Source organism: Dendrobates tinctorius, unplaced genomic scaffold (genome assembly GCF_039654945.1).
Source record: "Dendrobates tinctorius isolate UK_male_01 unplaced genomic scaffold, ASM3965494v1 ptg000022l, whole genome shotgun sequence".
Lineage (NCBI taxonomy): Eukaryota > Metazoa > Chordata > Amphibia > Anura > Dendrobatidae > Dendrobates > Dendrobates tinctorius.
In genome coordinates, this window is record NW_027361690.1 from 4,569,012 (window position 1) to 4,587,206 (window position 18,195).

Consider the following 18,195-nt stretch of genomic DNA (forward strand, 5'->3'; position numbering starts at 1 on the left):
CGAGACTCATCAGACCAGGCAACGTTTTTCCAATCTTCTACTGTCCAATTTCGATGAGCTTGTGCAAATTGTAGCCTCAGTTTCCTGTTCTTAGCTGAGAGGAGTGGTACCCAGTGTGGTCTTCTGCTGCTGTAGCCCATCTGCCTCAAAGTTCGACGCACTGTGCGTTCAGAGATGCTCTTCTGCCTACCTTGGTTGTAACGGGTGGCAATTTGAGTCACTGTTGCCTTTCTATCAGCTCGAACCAGTCTGCCCATTCTCCTCTGACCTCTGGCATCAACATGGCATTTCCGGCCACAGAACTGCCGCTCACTGGATTTTTTTTCTTTTTCGGACCATTCTCTGTAAACCCTAGAGATGGTTGTGCGTGAAAATCCCAGTAGATCAGCAGTTTCTGAAATTCTCAGACCAGCCCTTCTGGCACCAACAATCATGCCACGTTCAAAGGCACTCAAATCACCTTTCTTCCCCATACTGATGCTCGGTTTGAACTGCAGGAGATTGTCTTGACCATGTCTACATGCCTAAATGCACTGAGTTGCCGCCATGTGATTGGCTGATTAGAAATTAAGTCTTAACACACAGTTGGACAGGTGTACCTAATAAAGTGGCCAGTGAGTGTATACTACATGCATGCTACATACATACTACATGCATGCTACATACATACTACATGCTACATACATACCACATACATACTACATATATACTACATGCATGCTACATACATACTGCATGCTACATGCATGCTACATACATACTACATACATACTACATGCTACATACATACCACATATATACTACATACATACAATACATTCATACAATACATACATAGACATACAGTACATATAACATAGAGTAACATACTTACCAATACTTGTCACATTGTTCCCCGAAGCCATTGTCTTTTCCGGAATAAATATTAACATAACAAACCACAAAAATACTCACCCACGATCCGAAGCAGTCCACGAGTGTGTCCCATGACGATCTTGGGTAGAGAACTGCAGCATCAGATGATGCTGCCGTTCTCTACGGGCTGCAGGAATCCAATGACGGAAGGTAGGTATCCTTCCGCACTGTATTCCTCCGCCACTTAAAAAAAAAAAAAAGTCCCTAGTCTCACTTTATGCCATTGCTGTGTGGGAAATTTCCACGCAGCAATGGCATAAAGTGAGACTAGGGACTTTTTTTTTTTTAAGTGGCGGAGGAATACAGTGCGGAAGGATACCTACCTTCCGTCATTGGATTCCTGCAGCCCGTAGAGAACGGCAGCATCATCTGATGCTGCAGTTCTCTACCCAAGATCGTCGTGGGACACACTCGTGGACTGCTTCGGATCGTGGGTGAGTATTTTTGTGGTTTGTTATGTTAATATTTATTCCGTAAAAGACAATGGCTTCGGGGAACAATGTGACAAGTATTGGTAAGTATGTTACTCTATGTTATATGTACTGTATGTCTATGTATGTATTGTATGAATGTATTGTATGTATGTAGTATATATGTGGTATGTATGTAGCATGTAGTATGTATGTAGTATGTATGTAGCATGCATGTAGCATGTAGTATGTATGTAGCATGCATGTAGTATATATGTAGTATGTATGTAGCATGCATGTAGTATATATGTAGCATGTATGTAGTATGTATGTGGTATGTATGTAGCATGTAGTATGTATGTAGCATGCATGTAGTATATATGTAGTATGTATGTAGCATGTAGTATGTATGGAGTATGTATGTAGTATGTATGTGGTATGTATGTAGCATGTAGTATGTATGTAGCATGCATGTAGTATATATGTAGTATGTATGTAGCATGTAGTATGTAGTATGTATGTAGTATGTATGTGGTATGTATGTAGCATGTAGTATGTATGTAGCATGCATGTAGTATATATGTAGTATGTAGTATGTATGTAGTATATATGTGGTATGTATGTAGCATGTAGTATGTATGTAGCATGCATGTAGCATGCATGTAGTATGTATGTAGCATGCATGTAGTATGTATGTAGCATGCATGTAGTATGCATGTAGTATGTATGTAGTATTTATGTAGCATGCAGTATGTATGTAGCATGTATGTAGTATGTATGTAGTATATATGTAGTATGTATGTAGCATGTAGTATGTATGTAGCATGCATGTAGTATATATGTAGTATGTATGTAGCATGCATGTAGTATGTATGTAGTATGTATGTAGTATGTATGTAGCATGCAGTATGTATGTAGCATGTATGTAGTATATATGTAGTATGTATGTAGCATGCATGTAGTATGTATGTAGCATGTAGTATGTATGTAGCATGCATGTAGTATGTATGTAGCATGTATGTAGTATGTATGTAGTATATATGTAGTATGTATGTAGCATGTAGTATGTATGTAGCATGCATGTAGTATGTATGTAGTATTTTTTTTTTTTTAACATTTAACACATTAGCCGGATGATGGTACTACTACTGTCCCATCATTGGCTAATGTGTCAATCACTGTCATGGTAGCAGGCATCGCCCGATGGGACTTGTAGTCCCATCGGACGATGCTTGCACAGACCCCCGGACATCAGCACAGCCCCCCGGCAGGCCGGCACAGCCCCCCGGCAGGCCGGTACAGACCCCCACAGGGTGCACAGACCACCGGCAGGCCGGCACAGCCCCCCGGCAGGCCGGTACAGACCCCGGGCAGTCCACACAGCCCCCCGGCAGGCCGGCACAGCCTCCCGGCAGGCCGGCAGAGACCCCCGGAAGGCCCGAAATGACGGCGCATCATGATGCGCACACACCGCGCATCATGATGACGTCAGGCCGTCAATCAACTGAACTTCCGATTCCGATGCCGAATTCCGATATTGAAAAAATATCGGAAGTCGGTATCGGAATTCCGATACAGCAAGTATCGGCCGATACCCGATACTTGCGGTATCGGAATGCTCAACACTAGTGGTTAGGCATCAGTGCACTAAATTTCTTCCAATTATTGGCCAGATTCAGATGGATGGGCCACAGACAACAGAGTCATCAAAAAGCAGAAGTGACTGCTGCATGACTTGGGGCTCAGACTGCTTGCCTGATTTGCAAGGGGAGTTAGGTGGAAGATAGATGCCCATTGGCTGCAGGTGCAAAATCTGTGCTTTCAGCAGAGTACTGGGTGGAAGACCAAGCAAAGGAACGGAAGGCATTCTCAGCCAACCAATATAAAACTACCGCTACTTGTTCTGGTCTTACTTTTTGTCTAGCGGTACTTGTGCCTACGAAATTATGCACACTTCTGCGTACAACAGAAGAAGGTGTTTAATTTGGGCACATAACAGGCAGGACTGTGGAGCTGGTAAGACAAACCTACAGCTTCTAATTTCCCTGATTGCCACCTACATAACTCCAACTCCACAGCACTGCCTCACTACTGATCATGTACTTAAAGTGCAGCACAGATTCATCTCAACTAAAAGACTACATCTTTACATCAGGAATAGAACAGACATTTGTAGTACATTTCAGAACTTTCCCAAAATTTTATTAAAATAATTAACAGCACATACTGCATTGAACTACTGTTCCCAATTTGTTAGATATATTAGGAGTCGGACTGAGCCCATTTTAAACTGACTCCAACTCCACCAAAAGGGACACTGACTGACTCCAGAGCCATGATAGCAGGCACAGATCAACCACATCCTCTCTCTCCATGCAGCAGCTACACAACCACCAGCAATACAGTCATGTCCTCTATTTGATGCTCTCCTTATTGTTTTCAACCCAAAAAAGTGCAGAGTACTACACTGCCTGTAAGCACACAGACAGTGGACAGCAGATTATTACACTGCCTGTTTTTAGACTACCTGCCTAAAAAAATAAACAAACAAAACCAGTATTAGAAATCTCCTTCTCCTACACCACGTCCACCCACATCTCAACCTCCTCCTCCACTTGGACCTCCGCCTCCTGGTTCAAGATTATTATTTTTTCCATTTTTTATTCTGTGCTATTTTAAATCATTTCCCTATCCACATTTGTTTGCAGGGCAAATGTCCTGCTATTTCCCCAGTATACAGATGCTTCTCACAAAATTAGAATATCATCAAAAAGTTAATTTATTTCAGTTCTTCAATACAAAAGTGAAACTCATATATTATCCCTAGAACGCATACCAGGGGCCTCACAGGCCCGCCCTGTTAATTGTTTTCTATTTTCTGCAAGATTACTTTAGTTAGAATTTTGAAACTCTAGGTATTCCTCAGATATATAGTTGTTTGTCATTTCCAGTTGTTCATTTATTTTTATGTTACAGGCATTTCAGTATAACAACTCTTTTTTTGTGAATACCCCATATTCACATACCTGGGGCCTTTTAGGCCCGTACTAGGTTTACATGTGATCCTAAGTCTTTTGTCTTCACTGTTGCTGGGGAAGACTTTGACTCAGTCTTTTTTGACTCTGCTGTTGCTATGAAGAGTGTGAATTCTGCCTGACTACATGGTCATGTGATCTTGGGAAGGAGGCTCCCTCACAACGTCATGCGTCTCTGACATCATCATAGGTCCTGAACACTGTTCATTGTGTGCTACTTGCTGAAGAGACTTTGGAGGAAGGAATCAGCTTTCTTGTTTCTTGAAAAAGAAACTTTCTGAGTTCCAAAAATCCAAAAGCTTCTACTGCACCTAAAAGAAAGTGGTGACCTGCTGAAGGTGAGAGGAGGGGTCTGCACTTTACCCTTAGCACACACACTAACAAAGAGTGTACAACCCTGATTGTAATCTTTTTTTTTTTCATTTTAGTTTACTGACTTCTAAGGTTACAATGGCACAGTCTACATCCAGGGGTTTGACTGACCAAGAAATCGAAGCAATCATTTTTGATAGTGATGAAGACAGTGAACTTTCTTTGTCTGATGAAGAGTACATGCCACCAGCTAATGTCTCTACTTCATCGTCCAGTGATTCTTCAAATGATGAAGAAGTAATGGATCCAGCAGATCATACAAATAGAACATCCAAAACTAATGTTTTTTGGAACAGTACTGCTGAGGTTCTTGGATGAACCCCATCACGTAATATTGCAAGAGTTGCTCAAGGAACTGTAGGAATTCCACAATTCTTGTCCAAAAGAGATATGTTCTGTAAATTTTTTTCAGATGTTATTGTAGATGAGGTAGTTTTGTGTACTAACTTAGAAGGAAAACGTATCGCTTCAGGAAGAAAAAAAACATGGAAAAATATAACAAAAGAGGAACTGTATACTTATATTGGCCTTACTCTTCTGGCAGGAAGTACAAAATCATACAATGTTCCTATCAGAGAACTGTTTATGAACCCTTTTTCAGATCCACATTACAAAGCTACAATGTCAGTCAATAGTTTTGAGAATATTCGGAGAAGCCTTCGTTTTGATGACAAGAGAACTCATCCTGTCAGGTTGGAAACAGATAAATTAGCCCCCATTAGCTACATCTGGAATCTTTTTATGAAGAACTGTACTAAGCAATACCATTCTAGTGACAATGTGAGAGTGGATGAGCAACTTCTTGCATTTAGGGGACGTTGCAATTTCATTCAGTATATGCCCAGCAAACCTGCTAAATATGGTATTAAAATTTTCTGGATGTCTGATTCTACAAGCTATTATGGAATGAATGGTCTGATTTACTGTGGCAAAGATGTTGACGCTCCAGTCCAGAAAGACCTATGTTCTGACGTAGTAAAAACACTTTTGAAACCAATTTTCTATTCTGGAGAAAATATAACAATGGACAACTACTTCAACAATCTTGAACTGGGCAATTTTTTGCTTCAGAAACAACTTACACTTGTTGGTACAATGAAGCAAAACCGCAGAGAAATTCCTCCTATCATGAAGCACAATCAACGTTGACAACTTTATGATAGTGTATTTGGTTTCTGCAATCAAGCGACAATGGTGTCTTATAAAGCTAAGAAAGAAAAATCTGTGATATTACTGAGTACAATGCACCGTGATGGAAGTATAGACACCAATAACAGGAAACAGAAACCTGAAATCATCTTACATTATAATAAAACCAAAGGAGGAGTGGACAAGATGGACGAAATGATTGGAGAGTATACGTGCAAAAGGCAGACAAAACGTTGGCCTGTAATTCTTTTTTATAATATGCTAGATGTGTCAGCCCTCAATACCTATATTGTTTATAGTGAGACTCATCCAGAATTCCATGCCAACAGAAAGGACAAGAGACGTCTATGCTTGACAGAACTTTGCTATGAACTTTTAATGCCTAACATGATGGAGAGAAGCAGAACAAAATACTTACAAAGGCAAACAACAGAAGCTATGATCCGATGTGGTATACGTTTTCAGGAACATCCAGAGCCAAGAGATAAAAAAAAGAAAGCGATGTTATATTTGTCCAGCAAAGAAGGACAGGAAATCCGATCGTGTCTGTACTACTTGTGGACAAAATGTCTGCAAGGAGCATTCTTCCGAACAGATAACGTGTGAAAGTTGTTGCAGTCATTAGTAAAGTAGAAAAGGAACCTTTGAAAAGAGATATTCCTGCAGCATGTTTACTGCAACTTTTATATAAAAAACTTTTAGACAAAAAAACATTATTATAAAGAGTTATATCGAATGCGTATATTGGGCGTTTTAAGCCCGTTCAGTTACTCTTTTATTTTTTTTTGCACATAGTAATGTTTTGAATTATTCACATCTTAGGCTGTGTTCCCACTGGCGCTGGGGTCTGCCAGGAGGTGATCCATAATGGATCTGATCTCTTGGTAACTCCAGTTAAGGCTGCTGGAATGCCGGGATTCTGCCAGTCTTAGCTGGGGTCACCAGGAGGTCAGATCCATTACAGATCTCCTCCTGGCAGACACCAGCGCTAGTGGGAATGCATCCTTACTTTGCAATTTTCAAATAAACTTTGAAAATTATTGTTGTTTGAGTTATTCCATGTTATTTGCACACGGGCCTAAAAGGCCCCAGGTATGTGAAAGTGTAGATTTTTATGGTCATGCGTTCTAGTTATACATATATGGGTATTGTCAAGAGGAAAATGAGAGACACCAAACCCAACAATGCAGACAAGCTGGCGGCTGCTATCAAAGCAACCTGGGCTTCCATAACAACTCAGCAGTGCCACAGGCTGATCGCCACTGTGCAACGCTGTATTGATGCAGTAATTGATGCGAAAGGAGCCCCGACCAAGTATTGAGTGCATTTACTGAATATTCATTTCAGTAGGCCAACATTTCGGATTTTAAAATCATTTTTCAAACTGGTGTTATAAAGTATTTTAATTTACTGAGATAAAGACTTGTGGGTCTTCATTGGCTGTAAGCCATAATCATCAACATTAACAGAAATAAACACTTGAAATAGATCACTCTGTTATGACTCTATATAACTTTTTGAATTCAAGAATTGAAATAAATTAACTTTTTGATGATGATCTAATTTTATGTGAACCACCTGTAGCTACCTTTTGGAGCCCTCTAGCACTAACTATGACCATTTTCAAGCAATTTTAAATCATTGAAGTACTGTTCCCCATTGACTTTTATTGGCTTTGGGTCCATGGTCAAGTTTAACTTTTTCACTGTGTGTTCGTCGAACTCGGCGAACCCGGACATCCACGGGGTCGCTCATCTCTAGTGATGTGCTTAGTGAAAGGAAGTCCACCTGTATCACATGGTCTGACAGTATATGCACAACTTTCTTGAAAGGCCACAGAGGTGTCAGGAACACCGCACTGCACTTGCTCACTGAGCCAGTGCGCGTGTTCTGAGTAAAGCGAACTGTGCTCAAAGATACCTGTGGAGCGGGCAGCAGCCGAGTAGGTGCGTAATTCAAAACAGCAGGACCTGAAGCACGTGACTGCTGGGGGGCGTGGCCTAAACTCCAGAGAGCTAGGAGCTGCACAAGAACTCCTAGCAGGGTAACTGCGAGACAAAGTTACCAAGGGGCATAGACAGGGAGGATAGTCAGGACGTAGCCAATGAGTCACACACAGAGATAGCTGCGAGGTACAAAAGGGGCGAGCAGAGAGTAGTCAGATCACAGGCAATGAGTCATACACAGGGAGGGTAGCGAAGTACAGAATCAACAGGCAAACTCACAACGGGGAACAGAACAGGGTCAGAACCATATAAACAAGCTATAACAACGAACAGGCACACAGAGGTCACCACACTCGGCCAAAGGCAAAAGTATAACTGACAGGGATTGGAGCTTCCCAGGGGTTTAAGAAGCTCTCCCAGAACCAACGAGAGGCCACTATCATGAACCCCAGGTGTGCAGGTCAAAGCCTGCACTGAGCTCCAGACATTAACCCCTGATGTGCAGCTCAAAAACCTGCACTGGGATCATGACAAGAGGCTGCTGCACCATTAAGCAAGAGGCACCGCTTACAAAACAATACCATAAAGATGAAGGATATCTCCAAAAAAGTCAGGGACAAAGTTGCTAAACAGTACAAGTCAGGGTTAGATTTAAAAAAAATATCCCAATCAAATGGAAAGAACATGGTACCACAGCAAAAAAGAGGGCTGCCTACCAAAATTCTCAGCTTCTCAGTCTTTCAGCCCTGGTAAAGAGGGCATTAAATCAGAGAGGCAGCCAATGATCAAAGGTAACCCTGAAGAAGACTGCAGCATTCCCAAGCAGAGACTGGAGCATCATCTGTCTATACGACCACAATAAGCCGTGTACTCCATAGAGGTGACCATTATGGAAGAGTGGGTAGAAAAGGGCCTTTACTTCCGCACAAAAATTGTAAAGATCATTTTGCGTTTGCCAAAAAGACTTGTCTGCAACTGCCACCAAATTAAACTCTACGTCTGGCACTAAACTAACCCAGCTCATTACCCCAAGAACACAAGAACACCATCTCCACAGTGAAACATGTTGGTGACAGCATCATGATGTGCAGATACTTTTCAGCAGCAGGGACAGGGAAAATGGTCCAATTCGAAGGGAAGATGGATGACGCAAAATTCTGGTATATTCTTGAGCAAAATCTCTTAGTTATTTGAGACTGGAATGGAGGTTCACCTTCCATGAAGACAATGACCCAAAGCAAAAGCTAAAGCAACACTCAAGTTGCTTAAGGAGAAACGTGTAAATGGTTTGGAGTGGCTTAGTCAGAGCCCAGACCTAATCCAATTCAGAATCCGTTGTAAGACTTGAAGATTGCTGTTCACAAGAGAAAACCATCTAAGGCCCCCTTTACACATTCTGATGATTCCTGTACCGGAAAAACTAGTAGCAGTGTGATCTGTGGTCCATGTTCCATCTGTGGGGCCATGTGCTGCATCCATTTTTTCTTTTGTCCATGTGACATCCATATGTCTGTGTGCAATGTCCATGTGCTGTCAATGTCCATATGTCAGTGTTCTGTTAGTGAGGAATGAAATGCAGCATAGAAATTAAAGAATATTATGTATTAGAGATGTTCAAAGATAGAGATAGTAATGAGGAACATGATGGATAAATAGGTAGATATAAATATTTAAGCTTGCTTTGTGTTTTTTTTTTTTTTTATTTTTAAGTACCACAAATTAATTAAAAAAAATATGGTGTTGGCTTCCGTGCAATTTTCATAACTGGATAGATGCAAAAGGTAGCACACATCAGAACGAATGTCATATGGGAATAAATGAAAGGTCCAAAAGTATATAGAAGTATTATCCCATAAATAAATTTATTAACCGTGGACTGTAAAGAGACCAGTTGTCAAAATTAACATAGAAAGGGAGGGAAGAAAGATACTTACAAGACAACAATAAAGGTCATGATATAAAATTGCTTTATTAGATACAGGGCAAGGAACAATAAAACATGCTAAAATGCTGGTAACTTGTCACATAGACATAAGGACACTCAGTGTATTCTATATATCGATCCATGTAGTTGGTCAGTAACATGGTACTTCAGCTACTGTGTCTGTTTTGAGGCATTTCTAAGCAGAAACTATGGTTCATGGTGTCCTTATGTCTATGTGACAAGTTACCAGCATTTTAGCATGTTTTATTGTTCCTTGCCCTGTATCTAATAAAGCAATTTTATATCATGACCTTTATTGTTGTCTTGGAAGCATCTTTCTTCCCTCCCTTCAATTTTCATAACTGGCAAAGGGGAAGCTGACTGCTTAGGGCTGACATTAAAAATCTGAGAAAGGGACCGTTAGCCCTAAATGTTCCCAGACTATTAAGAGCTCACAGCTGTTTGCCTATCCTTTACTGGCTAGTTTACAGGGGGACCCAAGAAAAAAAAATGAAGCAGGTTCCTCCTATAAATTCTAATCAGCAAAGGCACACACAAACACACGATGCAAATGATACTAGCACACCTGCGTGTGCCTCTGAAAACCTTTTATATGTTAGGCTCATGTCCAGACAAACAGGACCTTGCCTGTGGACCAATCTGAAGCTGCAACATCACCCGAGCAGCTGACGTCCGAACACCAATGAGAAGGTGCCACATCACGGACATGTTGGGAAGGGTGAAATCTGGACTTAGGCTCCAGAGTACAATGCTGCACAGGTAAACCAATAGTCACCATAGGCTTAGCTGGAGAGCCAGCAGCAACTACACATGCAGCACAAGCCTGGGCAAGGTGCTGGAGCCGGAGTCTGTGCTGAGCAGTCATCCCAGCACCCTGAATGGGAGACCACAGCACCAGACAAGGCCTGGGATCCATCCTGTGCAGTGGGAGAATCCCGGCGCTGAGCACCTTATATTTGCGATAATGGCGCCCCCGCTCCTCAGTGGCTGTCCCTTCTTGCCCTAATGTGCCCTATTAAATAAAGTGCATTACACAAAAGCAATGGAACCCATGTCACATTGTACAATGAATCCATTAAAGCCTACAATAACATATTGATCAACATAATTCAATAAAGATTAACTCTATGAATCAGGCTTATACAGTATATTGGAGCAATAAGAAGCAGCCAATTCATTGTAGGATTGGACATTGGTTCCGTTGCTGTTGTGTAATGCACTTTATTTTATAGGGTACATCAGGGCAAGAAGGGATAGCCGCCGAGGAGCGGGGATGCCATTATCCTATATATAGGGTGCCAACCTCTGCTGGCAGGCAAGAACACAGGTGAGAAATTTTACTGGGTTGGTCTAGGATGATCCCTAACTAGATTGTATTGTTTGACTTACTTGTTGTTAGTACTTTTGATATGTTTTAATCATATTCATTAAAAGATATATTCTATATAAGGTTTTTGGGGTCTTTCCATGTGAGTCATCAACAGCGCCACACAGAATGAAGACCCCACAGATCCCCACAAAAATGAGGTCCCCCACAGCCCCCCACTCATTATGGGAGTCCCTACATTCCCTGAATCAGCATGAGGGCCCCACAGCTCCTCACAGTGTAATGGCCCCCACAGTCCATCACACAGTATAATGGCCTGGAAGCCCATCACTCAGCATAAGATCCCCTACCAAACCCCCACTCTGTATAATAGCCTCCACCAGGCCCCCACTCAGCATAAGAGCCAGCACAAAACTCAGTATAATGGGCTCCACCAGCCGTCCACTTATTGTGATGCCATGACCATTTAAAAAAAAAAAAAAAAAAAAGCAACACACTATTCACTTTACACCATTCCCCTGGTGCACGGCTTGAATCTTTTTAGTGTGAGTGAGGAGGCTTCACACTACAGGCACGATGTAGTGACGTCATTGTGCCTGCACTAAATAGAGTCTCAGATTCACTGGCATATGCTGAATGGTGAATCATGGAGCTTGTGGTTTCCATGTATCATTCGCTTCAATGGTATCTGCATCTTGGGGCTGTGGATACCACTGTGATTGTGATGATGGGGTAAGAGAAGACCCGGAGCCAAGCTGTATCGGGTCCGCTCAACTCACAAACTCCCTAGCGCTCGCGAGGGCTGGTGTATGCATGGTTCCCTTGAAGGAAAGATATCATTATCTGGACATCTAAACAAATCCATTGGGAAATATTTTTCTTGCTTTAAAGATGTATTGCATGTTGCATTCCTACATTTCATATGAATTTGGCAGACACTATAACAGCTTTTACAAAAGGGCTGGACGATTTCCTTGATACACATAACATTGCGGGTTATAGCTAAATTAGTGACGAAATGTACAATTGGTGGAGAAAGGTTGAACTTGATGGACCTAGGTATTTTTTCAACTTACCTAACTATGTAAGAACAAACTATCATTTTTGAGGTGTATATCAATATTTTCTTCAACACAGGAAAAGCTAAATGTCTATGAAACCGAATCAAAACGTTTGGAGATGGCGAATTACTGCGCAGTGCGATTCTGCATGTACACGGAGAGGTTACTGCTGGTGATTTGCTCCAGTTCCTGGAAGGTGCTGATCTTATTATATTGTATGTTTGTCTCACTGTATCAGCATGAGCAGCTTCTAAAATAACTGCTTGAGTTGATATCCATCTTTTTCTCACTGTATGATGATGTTAAATGTATAAAGTGTCACTTCTGATCTTCATGAAATTATATGGTGAGATAAAATGTTTTATTCTCTCTAAAGGTTGTTAACAAAGGGTATTCCTCTGTTTTGCACATTGGCTGGAAAGTAATTTTTTCCTTTGTACCTAAAAGTAGTGCTGATAGATGCTATTAAAATGCAGATATGGGGTTAATTTGCACGCGAATAGTGCTATGACTCTGTGCTGACGCAGCACTGGACTCCCTTGTGCCAGGAGGAAATTGACCTTGTTTCTCTTGGCAGCCTTGGGCTTTCAGTCATAGAGGTGTGGCGAGCATGGCTTCAGTACATTGTGAGCACTGGTTGTAACCACATTCCCAGCACTAACTGACAGCCAGCTCAGCTGTGCATTAGTACAGAGGTATTTGTCAATCAGTGCTGGGGTGTGGTTACAGCCATTTCACACCTATAGCACCTGTCAGCTGAATCTTAGATGATGACGATAATTCTGTGTTGAATAAATTAAATCCTGGGAACCAGACAGAAGCTGAGGTCATCAGAAGAGGAGGCAGCTTGCTTTGGCAATATCCATTGCTGGCGACATGTATCAAAAACATCTTGTAGGGTCTAATCAGCTTTTTTTTGTGGCCAGCTCTGAAGCTGGTAATGACACATGTGCTGTTGGTAGAGGACCAATCTATTGCTTTTGCTGGTTGCGCTGCTGGAAAATAAACCTGGTACATTCTGGCACACATCACAAGTTGTCATTCTGTATGCCCAAGAAACATGTATTCAATTATCCAAGTACATGGAAATTGTACTCCTATATGTTCAAGTTGGCCACAACTGATGCCAGACCACCGAAATTCTGTTGTCGATTGCAAAATAATTGCATATGCTCAGACTCAATTGAATATAGCCATCAATATTTTTTGCACCAAAAAGGCATTCCTGCATGGTTTGTACACAAAATACCACATTTTTCAACCATAATTTATTGTATTAAGTGCATTAATTTTTCGATACGACAAACTCTCCTTTCTAATTATGGGTAAAATTAAATATTATAGTTACTGCGTCTGGGCTGATTTTTTTCAGCATCACCTTGATCAGGACTGTGAGAATTGTTGAAAATTATCCAACCAACCTTTTTAAATCACATAAATGAACGTTAAAAAAAATTATACATTTTTTCCAAAATTGTTCAGAAATTTTTGGAGTGGTGGAATAAGCATATTAGCAGGAAAATCTGTGTTCCCTTATCAGTGTAACTTTTGCAGAGGGGATGGTTGCCAACTGCATGCAAGAATCAGGTGACCACTATGTGCTTCGTGCAGAGTAAACTCTTCTCCGTGTGTGTGCATCCTGCGCACAGAAGGTCTGAGTGAGAAAATTTTGTTTTTAAAATTATTAAACCAAAATTCTTTGAGTTACTTAAATGAAATTTTCTGGAGAGATCATTGTGTCCTCAAATTTAGATTTTTTATTAGTCTGGGAATTTAAGCAGGAAAATAGGAGTCCCGAAATTGGTTAAGCTTTTGCATAGTGGACACTTGCCACTTGCTGACCACAGGTGACCACTATATGCTTCTTGCAAGGTCAACACTTCCTCGATAATTTGTCACCAGCACAAAATGGGTCAGAAAGGGAAAAATGTCAAACTGTTTAGAATGTTCAAAACCACATTTTTTTACTTAAAGGGAACCTGTCACCAGGTTTGGCCACTATAAGATATGGCCACCATCTTTCAGGGCATTCTATAATACTGTAGGTAAGCCCCCTATCGGACCTGAAGGATAAGAAAAATAAGTTTTATTATACTCACCCTTGGGGCAGTCCGGTCCGATGGGTGTCGCAGGTCCGGGTTCAGCTCCTCCCATCTTCTTATGATCGCCGCCCTCCTGCTTGCTTCATGGCTCTCCGGCATCGCACTCCTGTGCAGGGGTACATATCTGCTCTGTTCACGTCAGAGAAAAGTACTGCAGTGCGCAGGCGCTGGGCCTTGCTGACCTTTCCACATATCGGCCAAACCTGGTGACAGGTTCGCTTTAAATAAGAACAATTTTGTTTCACAAATTAACAATTTTAGAAACACATCTGTGTTGTCTCCCTAGTAAAAGAATAATTTTTGGACAGCTTATAAAATAGCTATCACTTCTTCATCTAGCAAAGAGGAAAGCTGTTTATACACTCAACACAGGAATAATTGCTGCACTCAATTATGTGAAAATACCACTGTTTTCTACCATGTACACTATCTGTCAATAAACAACAGCAATGGATGCATTTGTTCCCCCAATAGAGAAAATTTTTAGGCCGTTTCTACAATATTAGTAGCTTAAAAAGTTTGCCACTGCAGTGTGTTGTTAAATAAGCTTTTGGTTACCATCTGTTTCCCGTAACCTGATGCAAGTTATTTAGACATTAAAAAGTCTGTGTTTGTATTGCGGAGCTCAAAACATATTCAACTTCCTCCACGGGGAATGGACAGTGGTCTTCACATATCTTTCAGAAAATTAGAGGTTTTTTTAATAATGTAATTCATGTGAATTTATTTGTTGCGAATCTAATTTTTTGGGGGAAATTTGTTGAAGTCGGCAAATTCGAATTTCAAAAGATCTGCTCATCTTTAGTATTAATGCATACTGTAACTTAAAGCTTTCTGCTATATCTTATGTTGTCCCTAACTTAATAACCCTCGGAATTACCATTTCCTTTGTTTCCAGGTTTATGATTACTGTGATTTTTCACTCTTCTGCACTGATGTTTGTAAAAATGGTCAGGTTTTTGCTGGGGGTGAGTTCCTAGCTGCTAATCGACTTATCATCTGGACACAGGATGGGCACAGCTATATCTACCAGCTGCTGAACAGGTGGGCTCACACAAAAATGGAGTATGATAAGTCCAGGTACAAAGTAAGCAGTCTGCAAGTGCATTGTACAAAATCCCTTCTTGTCACACTTGATCAAAACCCATAACAAAACCCCTTTGACAGTAGAACATTTGGCTTGAGTTTGGCACTCATCACTCTTTATGTGAAGCAGCAGGAGATGAAGAAATAAGATTACCCATGTAGAACTTGATTGGGCAGATGGTGCAATGATTTCCAAGAACACAAAAGTAATTAGTTACAATCTTTGCAACTTTTCTTTTGGTGCTAAGAATTTTAACCCTGTCGGTCACCTTTATGATTGATGTCATTTTAAAGCCTTATGTTGCTTTCTTTCTGCAGTGGCCTTTCTAAGAGTGTATATCCGGTGGATGGAGGATTACTAAAAGAAACAATCACCCCTCACTTGCTGTGCTCCACAAGGGTGATAGAGGAGGTATTCTATTTTCTCTTCAAAAAGTCCTCTAAATATTTTACTTCCATTAGGCTAATCTTTGTATACTAGAGTTAAGATCCTAGGTATTATGCTGATTTTGTAGAATGATTGTTTAAAGGTGGATATAACAGAAGGCTGGCTTTCATAACACATAGCAGATGACCTATAGCAACATGCAGTAGAACCCCCCCACCATAGGATGTAAAGAAGAAAACTAGTGGATTATACACAAAGAAAACTGAATGGGTAGAAAATGCGATCACTGTGACAAAGTAATCACAAGCTCTCATTATGTAACTGTTCGGGGAGATCACAAGTAGGAAGAAGATTGGGGGTTTCATATCTGAATGGCATGAACATTTTTAGTGATAAAGTGCAGCCTTTATACCTGTTGTGCTGTATATGTGGTGCACCCTTTATAACTAAGCCAGACATGAAGGCCCTCATATAGCACCATCCTACTTTATAATGGTCAACTTTAATGCCAGCCAACATATATCTATAAAAGAAGGTAGATCAATAAATCTCTTAAAACCAATTGGTAGGGTATAGTAATGGTGTTTCCACATGTGGTTTTGCTCACATCTGTGTTCATAGATCAGTTCTTAGCCTCTTTCAGCAGTTCTATGACTTATGGCAGCAAAAATAGGAGTATAGAACCGCTATGAACCCCAATGTAAGTTTCCACAGAATCAACACAATTCTAAGTCTATGGGTATAAACTGAGACCAAACTTGGTATAGCCATTGAAAGAGGTGTTAGTTTGACCATTGTGTACTGTATAAGGAGCAATATGGCTGTGACATCACTGATATACTGTATTACTGTAGCACTGTGACACCAGACATTAGTGAATCGGTTCTGTGCATGTGTAGTGGTGTTGGGTAGAGAAACATCGCACTCAGGTCACCTCATCCCAGATTACTCAGGGACCCCAGATGAAGATTGTAGACAAGGAAGAAAACAGTTCATTTTACAACAGTTGGAGCTGGTATAACACAAAGAGTAGATAGCAGGTTTGAAAGCTTATTGTTAACATCTTCTGCATACTCTTGATGGTTGCAGAAAATGGCTTGAATTTAACAAATTACATTACCATAATATGGCCTACGATTCTTGATCTTTCTATCTTTCACTCTTCCTACGCCCTTGTTCTTTTCACTGCCCACTTCCTATGGTAGCACACATTGCCACTTCAGCCCTCTCTTCTCTAGCTGTCCGAGGTCCATAAACAGCTCTGTAATCTAGCCCTTGGCTATACGCCCCTTAAATGAATGGATTCCCTCTTATCCATCTTGCCCCTCAAGCAGCCAAGTTGTCCTGGCCGTATTCGGATGTCTCTATGTGATTTTTTTTCTTTTTATTGGACTTGCTATCCCTCTCTCTCTTCCTTGCTGAACACACTCCTGTATAGGCAACCTTTTCATTCTAGTGCAACTAACTACAGACTGTCCATAACTAACTCTACCCATGTACTTAATTCCTCCTGGTTTTCACACAACACCTCCCACCATTGGAACTGGTCAATTCTTAACACTTTTTTCCCACCTGCCTTAGCTCCATAGCCCAGAACAGTGTTATAGTACTAAACCATATATCAGGATTGCGCAAACACCAACACATCAAAGGTAAATTAATCCCTATGAAACTGCACAATATAAATGAAGAATAAAATAATGTCTGCTGAAGGTACAGGTTTTGCACTGTAAAAGGATTATTGCTTGTTAACTTGCTGCTGTATTTGAACAGAGCTCTTCATGTACTATGGGTTTTGTGAATGAAAGAAAGGAGCCATTTTTAAAAATATTGTATTCTGGTGATTCGACTGGGCAGCTCCGCTTCTGGCATATCCCTGATGTTCCAGTAACACAGTTTGATGGCTCTCCATTAGGTAAGATATATATTTTGCTACTTCAAAATGAAACATATGTATTGAAAATTTTTATTGCAATACTTGTAATTTTTTTTATTTTAGCAAAATTGCTTCCACCATGCCAGTATCAGTATCATGCCTCGTATCATGTTTTAAATGTGTCGGAGCAATGATACTACTGATCAAAGTACTGTTGCTCAATATTCACCCATAGATTATCTGGTTGTTTTATTTTATTTATTTTTAGTACAAACAGGATGTGCTTTACTTATATCTTATTTTTATTGAGCATATAGCATTTCTTTGAATAAATTAATGACTAATTATCACCATTTAAAGTAGCACTCGCAATTACACAACATTAAATATACATTTACACAGGTTTTGGGAATAAACAGTTTCATGGGAAGACGTCTTCATCCCCAAATTGCACACTTTGAACTGAAGGCAGCAAATCAGTTTTAAAGTTTATGCACAGTATAAACTGTGAGCAAAACTGTGATTTTTATTTGCTTCCTTGTGGGGAAAATAAATGAAAATTTTAACTGCATAGTATCATTTA

At 40.6% G+C, this 18,195-nt stretch overlaps 1 protein-coding gene across 1 annotated transcript in view; it reads left to right on the forward strand.

The window, feature by feature from the left end:
• Positions 1 to 18,195, forward strand: part of WDR72 (WD repeat domain 72) — a 587,636-nt gene that overhangs the window by 199,237 nt on the left and 370,204 nt on the right. The window contains exons 7-10 of the mRNA XM_073568404.1: positions 12,237 to 12,356; positions 15,161 to 15,306; positions 15,667 to 15,760; positions 17,510 to 17,651. Of these exons, the coding sequence (XP_073424505.1) occupies positions 12,237 to 12,356; positions 15,161 to 15,306; positions 15,667 to 15,760; positions 17,510 to 17,651 (502 nt within the window). The remainder of the gene's footprint in view (positions 1 to 12,236; positions 12,357 to 15,160; positions 15,307 to 15,666; positions 15,761 to 17,509; positions 17,652 to 18,195) is intronic.